At 29.7% G+C, this 12,562-nt stretch overlaps 1 protein-coding gene across 1 annotated transcript; it reads left to right on the forward strand.

Moving 5' to 3' along the window:
- Nucleotides 1-3,468: 3,468 nt before the first annotated feature.
- On the forward strand, nucleotides 3,469-8,736 carry LOC101218670 (probably inactive leucine-rich repeat receptor-like protein kinase At2g25790). The gene is made up of 4 exons (XM_004136177.3): nucleotides 3,469-3,526; nucleotides 3,641-3,687; nucleotides 4,599-7,248; nucleotides 8,147-8,736. The coding sequence occupies exons 3-4, from the start codon at nucleotides 4,707-4,709 to the stop codon at nucleotides 8,470-8,472; spliced, it is 2,868 nt and encodes a 955-aa protein (XP_004136225.1). The 5' UTR covers nucleotides 3,469-3,526; nucleotides 3,641-3,687; nucleotides 4,599-4,706; the 3' UTR covers nucleotides 8,473-8,736.
- Nucleotides 8,737-12,562: the final 3,826 nt, after the last annotated feature.

Consider the following 12,562-nt stretch of genomic DNA (forward strand, 5'->3'; position numbering starts at 1 on the left):
GTAGTGATAAATGATGTGTAAAAGTAAATAATTATGGAGATATACCAATAAATTGGATCTATTATTAATCTACACTACAAACTAAAAACTAAACAATGGAAAAAGTTGATCCATTTAAAATTTATTAAAATGTTTCAATAAATTTCATTAATAATCATTTCAATAAAATATTTTAATAAATTTCTTTGATGAAATATTTAAATAAATTTATTTAGTGAAACAGTTCAACAAATCTGTTTTGGTAAAATATTTTAATGAAAGATTTCAATAAATTTATTTAATTATTTTTTATTAATTTTTTTAATAAATTTATTTCATAATATTTTCGTTAAAGTTTTTAACAAATACATTTAATAATGTTTTCATTAAAATATTTTAATATTTATTAAATAAGCATTTCATCAAAATACTTAAATTTACTTAATGAAAGATTTCATTAAAATATATAAATTTATTTATAAATTTTGTATAAAATATTTTAATAAATTTATTTAATGAAATAATTTCAATAAAATTGTTTAAAGGAAAGATTCAATAAACTTATTTTAATGAATTCAAAAAATTATTTTAGTGATAAATTTCAAAAAATTTATTTAACAATTTTTTATTAAAGTATTTTAATAAATTTATTTAATAAACTTTTCATTAAAATGTTTTAATAAATTTATTTAAAGAAATGGTTTCAATAAATTTATTTAAATAAAATATTTTCAATAGGTTTATTTAAAAGAAAGATTTTAATAAATTTAATTTAAGTAAAGATTTCAACAAATTTATTTTAGTCAAAGATTTGTAAAAGTTTGTTTTAGTGAAAGATTTCAAAAAATTTATTTAATAATATTTTATTAAAATATTTTAATAAATTTATTTAATGAGTTTTTCATTAAAATATCTTAATAAATCTATTTAAGGAAATAATTTCAATAATTTTATTTAAAGGAAAATTTTCAACAAATTTATTTTAACGAGAGATTTTAGTAAATTTAATTTAATGAGAGATTTCAAATTATTTAAGTGAAAAATTTCAAATGATTTATTTTCATAAGTTGATTTTAAAAAAATTATTTTAATAAGTTGATTTTAAAAAATTATTTTAATAAGTTGATTTTTATACTTTTTATTTTCATATTTTTAAACGTTTTATATTTGACATTTTGGCAATTGACATTTTAAAAGTGTTAAATAAAAAATGTTAACTATATTTGACGTTGTTTTCGCGTCAAGTAAATGTCCACTATACGTGACACGAAAAAAACGTCAAGTAAAATCTCCACTATATTTGACGCGAATAAACTGTCAAATAAATCTCCACTATATTTGACGCGAAAACCATGTCATATAAAAGTTAACGTAAAAATTTTCTTTTTTAAAACCATACCTGACATGTTTTTTGTGTCAAGTAAATGTTCACTACTTTTAACTCGAATAAAATGTCAAGTAAAATCTACTTTATACTTGACGCAAAAAAAAAAAAAAAAAAAAAAAACGTCAAATAAAGCTAACATAAAATAATTAAAAAAAATTTGTGAAAACTTCATATTTTTTAAGACTATACTTGACGTTTTTTCTTTAACATAGTTCATACTTGACGTTTTTTTAATAAAAACGTCAAGTATGTAAAAGTTGCTAGTGTCAAGTAAACCCATTTTTGTAGTAGTGTCTTAACATCTTTTATCACGTTTCAATCTAAAACGATATCATTAACAAACCTAATACACAAGATGAACGTATACTAAATAAATTTGGATATGTACATCTCGAACAAAACACTCATTTTTTTAGAACGAAAACACTCATTTTTTATAATGAAGTATTCTTCTTTCATTTCCTAAGTAAAAGACAACCCACTTTTTCTTTGTGCTTCTGCTTCTCCTTCTCTCCCACTTTTTCACTTTATTTTTTGAAATGATAATAATAAAAAAAAAGTCACATATTTTCGTTTCATTCCTCTAATTTACCATCTGCTCTCTCTACTGCCCTCTGCAGTGTGTGTACAATATTCTCTGTAAAATCCTCCCTTTTCTTTTTCATCCATTATAGTTACATGTAACTTTTTGGTGTGTGGGTATGAGACTTATGAGAAATGAAATAGCTTAAAGACAACATCGGGACTGTGCATAATATCAGTATATATGTGAGTAGTACTCAATGTTTGGATATGTATATATTATTCTTTTGCTTTTACCATACGTATATCTATACAAGAATTCAAGTATTTAAAGAAACATGTAGAAGAATTTGTCACTCGTATCAAATTGTGATAGAGAGGCAGATTTAGATACATACATACAATATAATATATATATATATATATGTGTGTGTGTGTGTGTGTCTGTGTGTGTAATTTCTTACTATATTTATAGGGTGATTTTTTGGGAACAATAATGTTGTTTTTGACCTTTTGGTTGTGAGGAGTTTTGTATGTCTTCATGTCAATGAATGAGGTATTGGGTTGAACTCCTACCTGAAATGATTATATTGTGTATTTATATAGTTTCTAAATCCTTTGATGTATATTTATATATTATTTTCAAAATAGTTAGGAATTCATAGAGTAAGAAATAAATTTTGTTTGGATTAGAGTTTATTTAATATCTTATTACTAAAAATGTTGGATTTAAGTTGAAAATGGAAATTTTTTTAAAAATAACAAATTTTACAAAATAGCAAATTCTATCCCCACAAATTTAAAATTTTGCTAAAAAAATTCTTTGAAAATACATGGAAAAAAAAAGGTGGAAAACAAAATATGTAGCTAGAAAGTCATATACACAAGAATCAACTAGGGAAAATATAGAGAGGAAGAATCGAGATAAATTAAACATGCTTTAACCTATTAACTTAAGTTTTTTGGTTGAACAAATGACTTAAGATAGTATCAGATTAGGTGGTCTGAAGAATTATATGTTTCAGCTTCTCCAAATGTAATTTATTTTTAAATTAATATTTATGAAAGGAGTAAGGGTGAACATATATCTATCGGTCATAGTTGGTTTTCGGCCAAACGGACTATATGATCGATTTACAAACTAAGTCGATTCAAGCCATGTTCTTGGTTTGGATTTTTCTCAAACCGAAATCGATCAAACTAATCTTTATCTTCAATCGACTGGCTGACTTTCGGTTCGATCGACTAATTTTTTCAGTCTATGAAAGGACAGAAGCATTCGTAAATAAATGAAAAATGGAGTGGCAAATACGTAAACTTAAGAGAAGGAGTTGAAGGCTTTTCGAAATCGGACCCCTCCCTCCCTCCCTCCGATGTTGAGTCAAAAAGAAAAGAGAGAAAAATATGCGTAATTAAGCCGACAAAATCAGAGCCTTTTTTCCAACATCTGTCCCTGTTTCCCTTTCCTGTTCGCTCCCCTCAACTTTCCAACTCATACCCTTTTTCGTCATTTCCCTCCTTTCTTTTTCAAAAACCCTAAACTCTTTCTCTACAACCTTAGTCCTCTCTCTCTCTATATATATATACATACACACACTTCCATTCTTACCCAACCCCACGCTCTCTCTCATTAATTCGGTAATTATATCAAACCCTTCAATTATATATGTTTTTATCTTTTAGCTACAAACATTATAACCTAAAGTTTTAATTTGTTGTTTGCTTCTTTACTGTAATTATAATGCGATGCAGGCTGTAGAAAGAAGCTTCATTTTCAATCACTGTTTTCTTCTCCAAAGGTCTTTCATTCATTCATCTCCACCCTCTCTTTTTCCTTTTCCTTTTATTTTTTTTCTCCCTTTATTAGTTTAATTATTAATTATTCAACATTATTATTGCTTATATTGGTTTTTTTATTTTCATGCTAATCCAAACTTTGCTTTAATTTTTTTTTTACTCCACTAAGTATTTTCCAATTTGTTTAAATTACATTTTCACATTTTTTGAGTTTGAGATGGGGTGAAATGGACATTATTTCTATGATATTTTAAAAAATAGATGTAAAAAAGAAGAAGAAAAAAGCCGTGAGAATTATCTAAATAGTAATACATTTCAACTTATTTTAGAAATAGTATTTATTTTTAGAAATTTTTATTTACCTTCACATTTGATGATCTTTTCATTTCTTTTATGGCAATCTCTTCATCTTTATATAACTTTTTATATGAGAAAAAACTAAAAAATAACGGTTAGAAGAAAATTTGATAGACTGCCTAAAGAGATAATAAAGTCCGAAATGCATGCAAGTAAGTCTTAAATCACTCTTATGATAGGTTAAATCACCATGTATTAAGTATTAAGAATTTAAAGGGATGAGTGAATGTTAATTTGATATCATATTATTTATTTTTCTACTAAATTAATTTTTTTAAAGAGTAAAAGTACTTCAAACATTTACCTATATAATCCAATTTTATAATTAATAAGTATATATTAGTGATATTTTGTTATATTTATAGATATATATATTGTGCTCTATTAAAAGGAAAATTATTACAATATTTTTAAATATATATATATTTTTGGATTTATACTCAATTTTCCTTGTTTTTATATATATACTTTTAAAATAAAAAGCTGATTTTAGAAAAAGAAAATAAAAAAAAAAGTTAAAAATTGGGCGTTTTATATATGGGCAATTTGGTTGCAGGGCTTGGAAAGATGAGCTTAAAGGTTGAAGAAACTGAAAGCTGATCGGTGGAAACTCAAAACTCCCTGAGCTTCTTCTTCTTCTTCTGCTACTCCCTAATTAATTCTCATGGGGAAGTCAATACCCAAAAGCTGTCATAATCCCATTTTCTTCTTTCTCTTTCTCTTTCTATTGATCCAACATTCATCATCCAGCTCTCTGCAGCAACAACAGCAGCAGCAGCAGCAGCACGACGACCTCCATGAAACCCACCTTCTCTTATCCTTCAAATCCTCCATTTCTAAAAAATCAACCTTTCTCTCCAACTGGAATCCCTCTCTTCCCACCTGCTTATGGAATGGGGTCACATGCAACAACCGCGCCATCTCTAATTTCACTAACATCACTGCCATTAACCTCTCTGCTCAGAATATCACTGGCGTACTTCTGGATTCTCTTTTTCGATTACCTTACATACAATCTCTCGACCTCTCCGACAATCAACTCGTCGGAGAACTCCCTCCGACTATGTTTGCTGTCGCCTCTTCTTCGCTTCTGCATTTGAATTTGAGTAATAATAATTTCACCGGCACACTTCCCACCGGCGGTGTTTCTAGGCTCCGAACATTAGACCTATCCAATAACATGATTTCGGGTTCGATTCCGGAAGATTTTGGATTGTTCTTTGATCTTCTTCAGTTTCTCGATCTGGGTGGGAATGGTTTAATGGGGGAGATTCCGAATTCTGTAGCGAATCTTAGTTCGTTGGAGTTTCTAACGTTGGCGTCTAATAAATTGAGTGGGGAAATTCCGCGGGGATTGGGAGCAATGAAGAGATTGAAGTGGATTTATTTGGGTTATAATAATCTTTCAGGGGAAATTCCTGAAGAACTTGGTGGATTGGATTCTTTGAATCATCTTGATCTTGTGTACAACAAGTTAACAGGGGGAATTCCTGAGTCTCTTGGGAATCTTACTGGACTTCAGTATCTGTTTCTTTATCAAAATGGTCTCACAGGTACAATTCCTCCTTCGATTTTCAGTCTTGTGAATCTGATTTCTCTTGATATTAGTGACAATTCTCTCTCCGGGGAGATTCCAGAGCTTGTAATTCAATTGCAGAATTTGGAGATTCTGCATCTGTTTAGTAATAATTTCACGGGAAAAATTCCAAGAGCTTTGGCTTCTTTGCCTCGACTACAGATTCTTCAGTTATGGTCCAATGGATTTTCCGGCGAAATCCCGGAGTTACTTGGAAGAAACAACAATCTCACCATTCTCGACGTTTCAACTAATTTCCTTACAGGAAAAATCCCAGATGGGCTCTGTGATTCTAAACGTCTTTTTAAGCTTATCCTCTTCTCCAATTCTCTCATCGGCCAAATCCCACGGAGTCTCTGTTCTTGCCAGAGTTTACAACGTGTTCGCCTCCAAAACAACCGTCTCTTCGGTGAATTATCTCCAAAAATATTTACGAAACTGCCACTATTGTACTTTTTAGATATCTCCGACAACCAATTTTCCGGCAGAATCGACAGCAACAAATGGTATTTGCCTTCTCTCCAGATGATGAGTTTAGCGAGAAACAAATTCTCAGGGAACTTGCCGGAATTCATAACAAACGACAAAATCGAGAGTTTGGATTTCTCGGGGAACGAACTTTCAGGTTCCCTCCCGGAGAATATCGGAAGCTTATCAGAACTAATGGAACTTAACTTGAGCAACAACAATCTGGGCGGTGGAATCCCAAATGAAATATCTTCATGTAAGAAGCTCGTTAGTTTAGACCTAAGCCACAATCAACTAAGCGGCGAAATCCCAGTAATTCTCACACAAATTCCCGTCCTTAGCTTCCTTGACTTATCCGAAAACAAATTCTCCGGCGAAATCCCACCAGTTTTAGCCCAAATTCCATCACTCGTTCAGATAAACATTTCCCACAATCACTTACACGGAACATTACCAGCAACAGGAGCGTTTCTGGGTATAAACGCAAGCGCCGTAGCCGGGAATGATCTATGCAGCAACGAGATAATAAGTACAAGCAAATTACCGCCATGCAAGACGCGTCATTACAACAACTTATGGTGGTTTATGATGGTATTAGGCGTTGGCGCGTTATTGATTGGGACAGGAGTGTTGATTACAATACGTCGTCGTAAAGAACCAAAAAGAGTCATAGTAGAAAACAACGACGGAATATGGGAAGTGAAATTCTTCGATTCCAAAGCTGCAAAATTGATGACGGTGGAAGCGATTGTATCCCCGCAATCGCCGTCGTCGGAGATTCAATTCGTGGTGGAGAAAGACGAGGAGAAGTGGAGAGTGGAAGGGAGTTTTTGGAGTGAGGTTGAGGAACTGGGGAGGCTTAAGCATTTGAACGTTGTGAAGTTGTTGGGGTCGTGCCGGTCGGAAAAAGCTGGGTATTTGGTTCGTGAGTATGTGGAAGGGGGAGTTTTGAATGAAATGGTTGGAAGTTTAAGCTGGGAACAACGTCGTAATATCGGTATCGGAATTGCCAGGGCTATGCGGTACTTACATCTCCGGTGTTCTCCGGGAGTAATTGCGTCAAATTTGTCGCCGGAGAGGATAATCGTCGATGAGAAATACCAACCACGGCTCGTTATCGGACTGTCCAAGACCACTATTGCTTCACACTATTCCGCCCCCGGTACGTACAATCTTAAACCTTTCATTACTAAATTCAATCATTTTTAATTGCTATATTTATAAATATTATAATTAATTTTACTATATGTAAAATAACATTGAATTGATATAGATTGTAATTTATAATAAGGTTAAAAGAAAATACTCGTTACCCACCAAATTTTAATAGGAGAACAAACACAAAAAGTTTTTTAAAAGCAAAAAAAAAAAAAAATCAAATGGAGTATTAGTTTTTAGTTTTTTTTTTTAAAATGGTACTTCTTTTCTTCTAATTACCTTTTACAATAGATTTTATCCTTTTGGAAAAAATAAATATTTGAATGATTAAGATTAACCAATTTTTTTAAAAAAACTTAATTTTGATTAGTTTTCAAAACTTGACTTTTAAAATTTTGTTAGCACTTTTGAAAAGTAGACAAAACAAAAGAAACTCATGTGTGAGTAGTGTTTAATTAATTATAAGTTTTACTTTTTAAAAAATGATTATGATACAATCTTGATTATCCATTATACTTTATATCTTAATTATTTACTTACATGGCTGTTTTCTTCACATTTTCTTATTTTCACATTTGCTGTATTAAGAAAAGTAAATTTAATGGTTTATTATGGTAACCTTTGAAGAATATTGATATAGGTTATAGCATTGTTTAGAAACTATTGTGTTCAACATATATTTGCTATACATGACACTTAGTTATAACATGTAAATACAAAGTTAAAATATATTGGAATAATGAAGTTAATAAATATATGATTTGAAATTGTGGTCAAATTTGCATTTGCACGAAGATATATATATATAATCCATGCACATGCACATGCAGAATTTATCATATAGGATGAAAGCTAGCTAATATACTTACATGTAATTATTGGATTACAATTAAACGTGACAGAGGTTAAGGAATGTCGAGACGTGACAGAGAGAAGCAATGTATACACTTTGGGAGTTATTCTCATCCAGTTGCTAACCGGCAAAGGACCACTCCATCGCCAACACCTGGTTGAATGGGCTCGCTACTCCTACTCCAATTCTCATATCGACACGTGGATTGATGGCTCGATCATCGCCACAGACCCGAAACAGGTCGTTGGGTTTATGAACTTAGCTCTCAACTTCACCGCAGCTGATCCCATGGCAAGGCCGTCCTCACACCAAGCTTACAAAGCCCTACTTTCTCTCTCTCGAACCACTTGCTCTTCTAAACTTTACTGCACTTAGTTCATTACTTTTTGTTTTTTCTAGTTAAATTTTGGAATTTTCTTTTTTCTTTTTGTTTTAAGTTTTTAAGGATATTATTTACAAATATTGTGACCTAAGAAGTTAATGTTTTTGTTGGTTATGTAGTATGCTTTTTGACCTATAGTATAGTAGTAGTGAAAGAGTGTGTAAATTAAAGTAAAAGTGCTGTGTAGATATGTTATAATGTCAATGTTATGATCACTTTAATTATATAAATTTACTGTGATCTCTTCTCTTACTCAATTTATAAGTAATTTCACAGTTAAAAGAAAGTCGAATGTGACTTTGATCTCTCAATTAATCCCATTAATATCCCTTCAATATATACATCTTAACTCCAATTAAACTAGTTTAGGTGCACTCTCGAAGATAGATTCTTTTTTCACAAACTTTTCCCAAGAACTAGCAACTATTAATTTCAACGGCTAAATTTCCAAAAAAGTAAGCATATATATATATAATTTCCAAAAAAGTAAGCATATATATATATATATATATATGGTTGGATATTTATAGTGAAAGAAATTGAAACTTTGGTGAAGATATATTAAAACATAAAGATGGATTTAGTTTAGTTCTATAAATTAAGTTCATTTATTAGAAACTAAATTAGATTGAAATCAAATTGAGATCATGAATATCAAATTTGGAAGTTTCAATTTATATTTTTATTTTAATCGAATAACAACTAAATTAAAAGTTATTTAGACTAGTGATAAAAAACAAACATTCCATTTTTTTTTTCTATCTTCTAAAATAAAATACCAAAAAGTATTCTAAATACATTAAAGAAGACTTGTAGTTTACTAATTGAAATCAACTTTGCTTGAAATTTTTTTAATAATCCAACGTGATTTTTTTTTTCAATTAGATCAATGTTTAAAAATTAGTACGTAGTATTTAAAAAACATTAGTATGCAGTATATTAAAAACACAATTTTAAAGGAAAAAGGACTTTATTGTTTTAGTTTAATTATTTGAATTAATCATCTAGGCTACAATATGTCATTATTTAGTATAATTTCATCTTTTGAACAGTTTTTCTCTTCTTGTAGTTTTTAGTTATTGCTTCAATGGAAACCTTTAATATAATGAATTAGAATTTGCCGATTCAATCATGATCATTTATTGGTTAGACATATAATAATTCATTCAAAAGGCTAAAGTAGAGATCTCAGTATGATTTAGTTTGAAACTTTTTTTCGAAGTGTGATCTTAATTAAAATTGTGTAAAGTTCAATAATATATATAGTCTATTTTAGAAGACTATTATAATATGGTTGTACATAAACCTAATTACAGATGAATGATTGTACATAAACCTAATTACACATGAATACATTTTGCTCACACTACTCTAACTTGCAATATTAGGGGTTAACTAGGAAAAGATAATTCAATTAACTATGGATCGATCATCGACCATTATACATCATGTATGTTTGAAGTCCATAAAGATTTGAAGTCAAGAAAGGGAGAACCTAAAATATACGAGCAGTCCAAAGCATCAAATTATTATTTATTATGAGGGTTTTCATTTAGAAAGCTATCTAAAGTTGCTATTGCAGGTTGTTTTAGTTTTAGATGGATTATGTTGGAGTTTCCAATATAATCTTGGGTCTCATGTGAGGAATTATAGTCTATCTACTTGACCACCAAAAAGAAAAAGAGAAAAATTTTCTCTTGCCCATCTATCTTATTAATTAAAGAATGTGTGATGTTTCTTGACTTTTCCAATTTAGGGTTCTCAACACTTTTTTGACTTGAAATTGTAATTCAAATATTTTGCCAAAATTCAATACTATTATTTGTAGATTAATATATATATGCCAACAAAAAGTTGGAGCTTAAAATGACACTAAACATGGTTCTAGGTTGAAATCCTCCAACTCTACTTTTACTAGAAAAATACACACTTTTAGGTATCTTGTTGACACACATGATCTATAGAAACCTCATCATGCCAAAAACCCAATAGAGTATAACATGCATATTTTGAATACTGTTCTTATGGATACGTATTTTGTTTGATTTGTATATTTCGAACACATTTCCTCCCAACAAGTTATTAGAGAGAGAAGAAATGATCAGTAAGAAAAAATTACAACAGATACAGTTGATTTTCACACATTATTGTTGCTCTTATACTATACATGTTAACATTAAGAAATTGGTTGAAGAAAAGAAAAAGGAAAAAGGAATTAAGCATATATATATAAAGAAAAAGTTGAGAGGATTAAAAGTGATCTAATTAAATTTGGAACAAAATGATTTATATCTTGTCTTTTACTTTTACATAAGCCAAATATTGAAAGAAAAAAAGAATATACACTAAAACACAAATATATAATCCATACAATTATTGGATAGATTGTGAGAAGATTTTTTGTTGACAAACTTAGGGAATAAAGTTGATTAAGCTTGTATATATATGTGATGACAGCTTATAATTAAAGAATTAATCATGCACATATATAATAATATAAACATGGTTTTAATGAATCAATCAATTAATTAAACCTTGAAGGGAAAATGGATGGTTGAGAAGAGAAGAGAAAGTGATTTACAATGAACCACAGCTTTTGAACATAAAACCCACAGAAGGTGTTGAAGTTGGAGATCAGAAAAAGGGTAATTTAAAGACAGCATGCGGGACATAATTTTGCTGACAAAATATAGACAAAATTGTACTACGTACAACAACACAATTATATGTTTCTTCTTCTTCTTCTTCTTCTTCTTCTTCTTTTTCTTCTAATTAATTGATTAATCTGAGGTTTAATTTTACTTAATCACAACACAATTATTAACCCCTTAATATTGTACCTAGGTTTATTAGTTTAATTACATTCCCACTCCCACACAACCACTTTTTAGTGTACTTAACCCTAGCTAGGGATAATTAGTTGTACTAAGCTAGGGTTTTAGACACTGATTAAACTATATATAATTAATTTTGAGGTTCTTCATGATTACTATATGAGATTAAACGTCTTTGATTTTAAAGTCAATGATATATCAGTACTCTAGTTTTGGTGTTTGTTTATTTTTTTCTTCCAGTAAACATTGAAAACAAAAATTTCATTCTTGATGGATGTTCTTCTAATTCATATCATCATTGTGTTGATATATGGTTTTGAATAATACATACTTTTTTCACCATTAAATTCTAAAGATAATTAAAATTAATAAGCTAAATTAGGCAGAAGAGCACATTAAGGGAAAAAAGGATCAAGGCATGCATGCTTTGATTGAGGATTTAATTAGTGTATATAACTTCAATAATGAAAATGGTAAGGAGAAGAAGAAAAGTGAATGGGTTGGTGATGATTGAATTAGGTCAAAGAGCAAAGTTTGAGTTTTTTTTTTTCTTTTTTCTTTCTTTTGTTTTGGAATAATAAAAGAAAATTAAAGAGAAAAAAGAAAACATTCGATTTGTAGTGGAAAGGTAGAAGAGTAATATAATTAATTGTAACATTATTGTCCCCAATTGTATGAGAGATGAATCATCTTTATAATTTGTCGCATTATTGTCGGAGCTTTGGGATGGGGTAAATCAAACCCTTTAACAAAGACAACACATACATATCATATATATCTCTCTCTCACACACACACACATATATCTCTTAAAAACCCTTTCCATTTTTCTCTATTAAAGTTAATGCCTTTTTTGCTTTATACTCTCATACCATTTTCAAAACCCTTTCATTCTCTTCTTTCTTTCTGTTTCTATGTCTATATATATGCACGTATATCTATACATAATGGTAAAATGGGCGCTTTTGAATTTTCTTTTAAACTATATTATTCACGTAGTAAAGAGGGATTGAGGATACACCGAAACATTCTAGCTTCTAGCTAGCACATTCTCACTATGTCCCAAGACCAAAATATCATTAGTAGAACGCAAAGTGAGTTTGAGGGAAGCTTAGAAAAAAGCGAGACCCTCCTGTATGGGGAAGAATGACTTTTTGAATTTTATTCAACCATTTTTCTCTGGTTTCATCTTCCTTTGCGTAATTATTACATTCTTTGCACTTTCGAAGATTTCTTTTTCCACTGTTCAA

The sequence above is a fragment of the Cucumis sativus genome, chromosome 3, assembly GCF_000004075.3.
Source record: "Cucumis sativus cultivar 9930 chromosome 3, Cucumber_9930_V3, whole genome shotgun sequence".
NCBI classification, from domain to species: domain Eukaryota; kingdom Viridiplantae; phylum Streptophyta; class Magnoliopsida; order Cucurbitales; family Cucurbitaceae; genus Cucumis; species Cucumis sativus.

What these genes read in the sequence shown, in the direction of transcription:
- LOC101218670 (XM_004136177.3), top strand. Translation starts at nt 4,707, where the DNA reads ATGGGGAAGTCAATACCCAAAAGCTGTCATAATCCCATTTTCTTCTTT. An exon ending in TTCACACTATTCCGCCCCCG is followed by an intron (nt 7,249 to 8,146) that starts GTACGTACAATC and finishes TAAACGTGACAG; the next exon opens with AGGTTAAGGAATGTCGAGAC.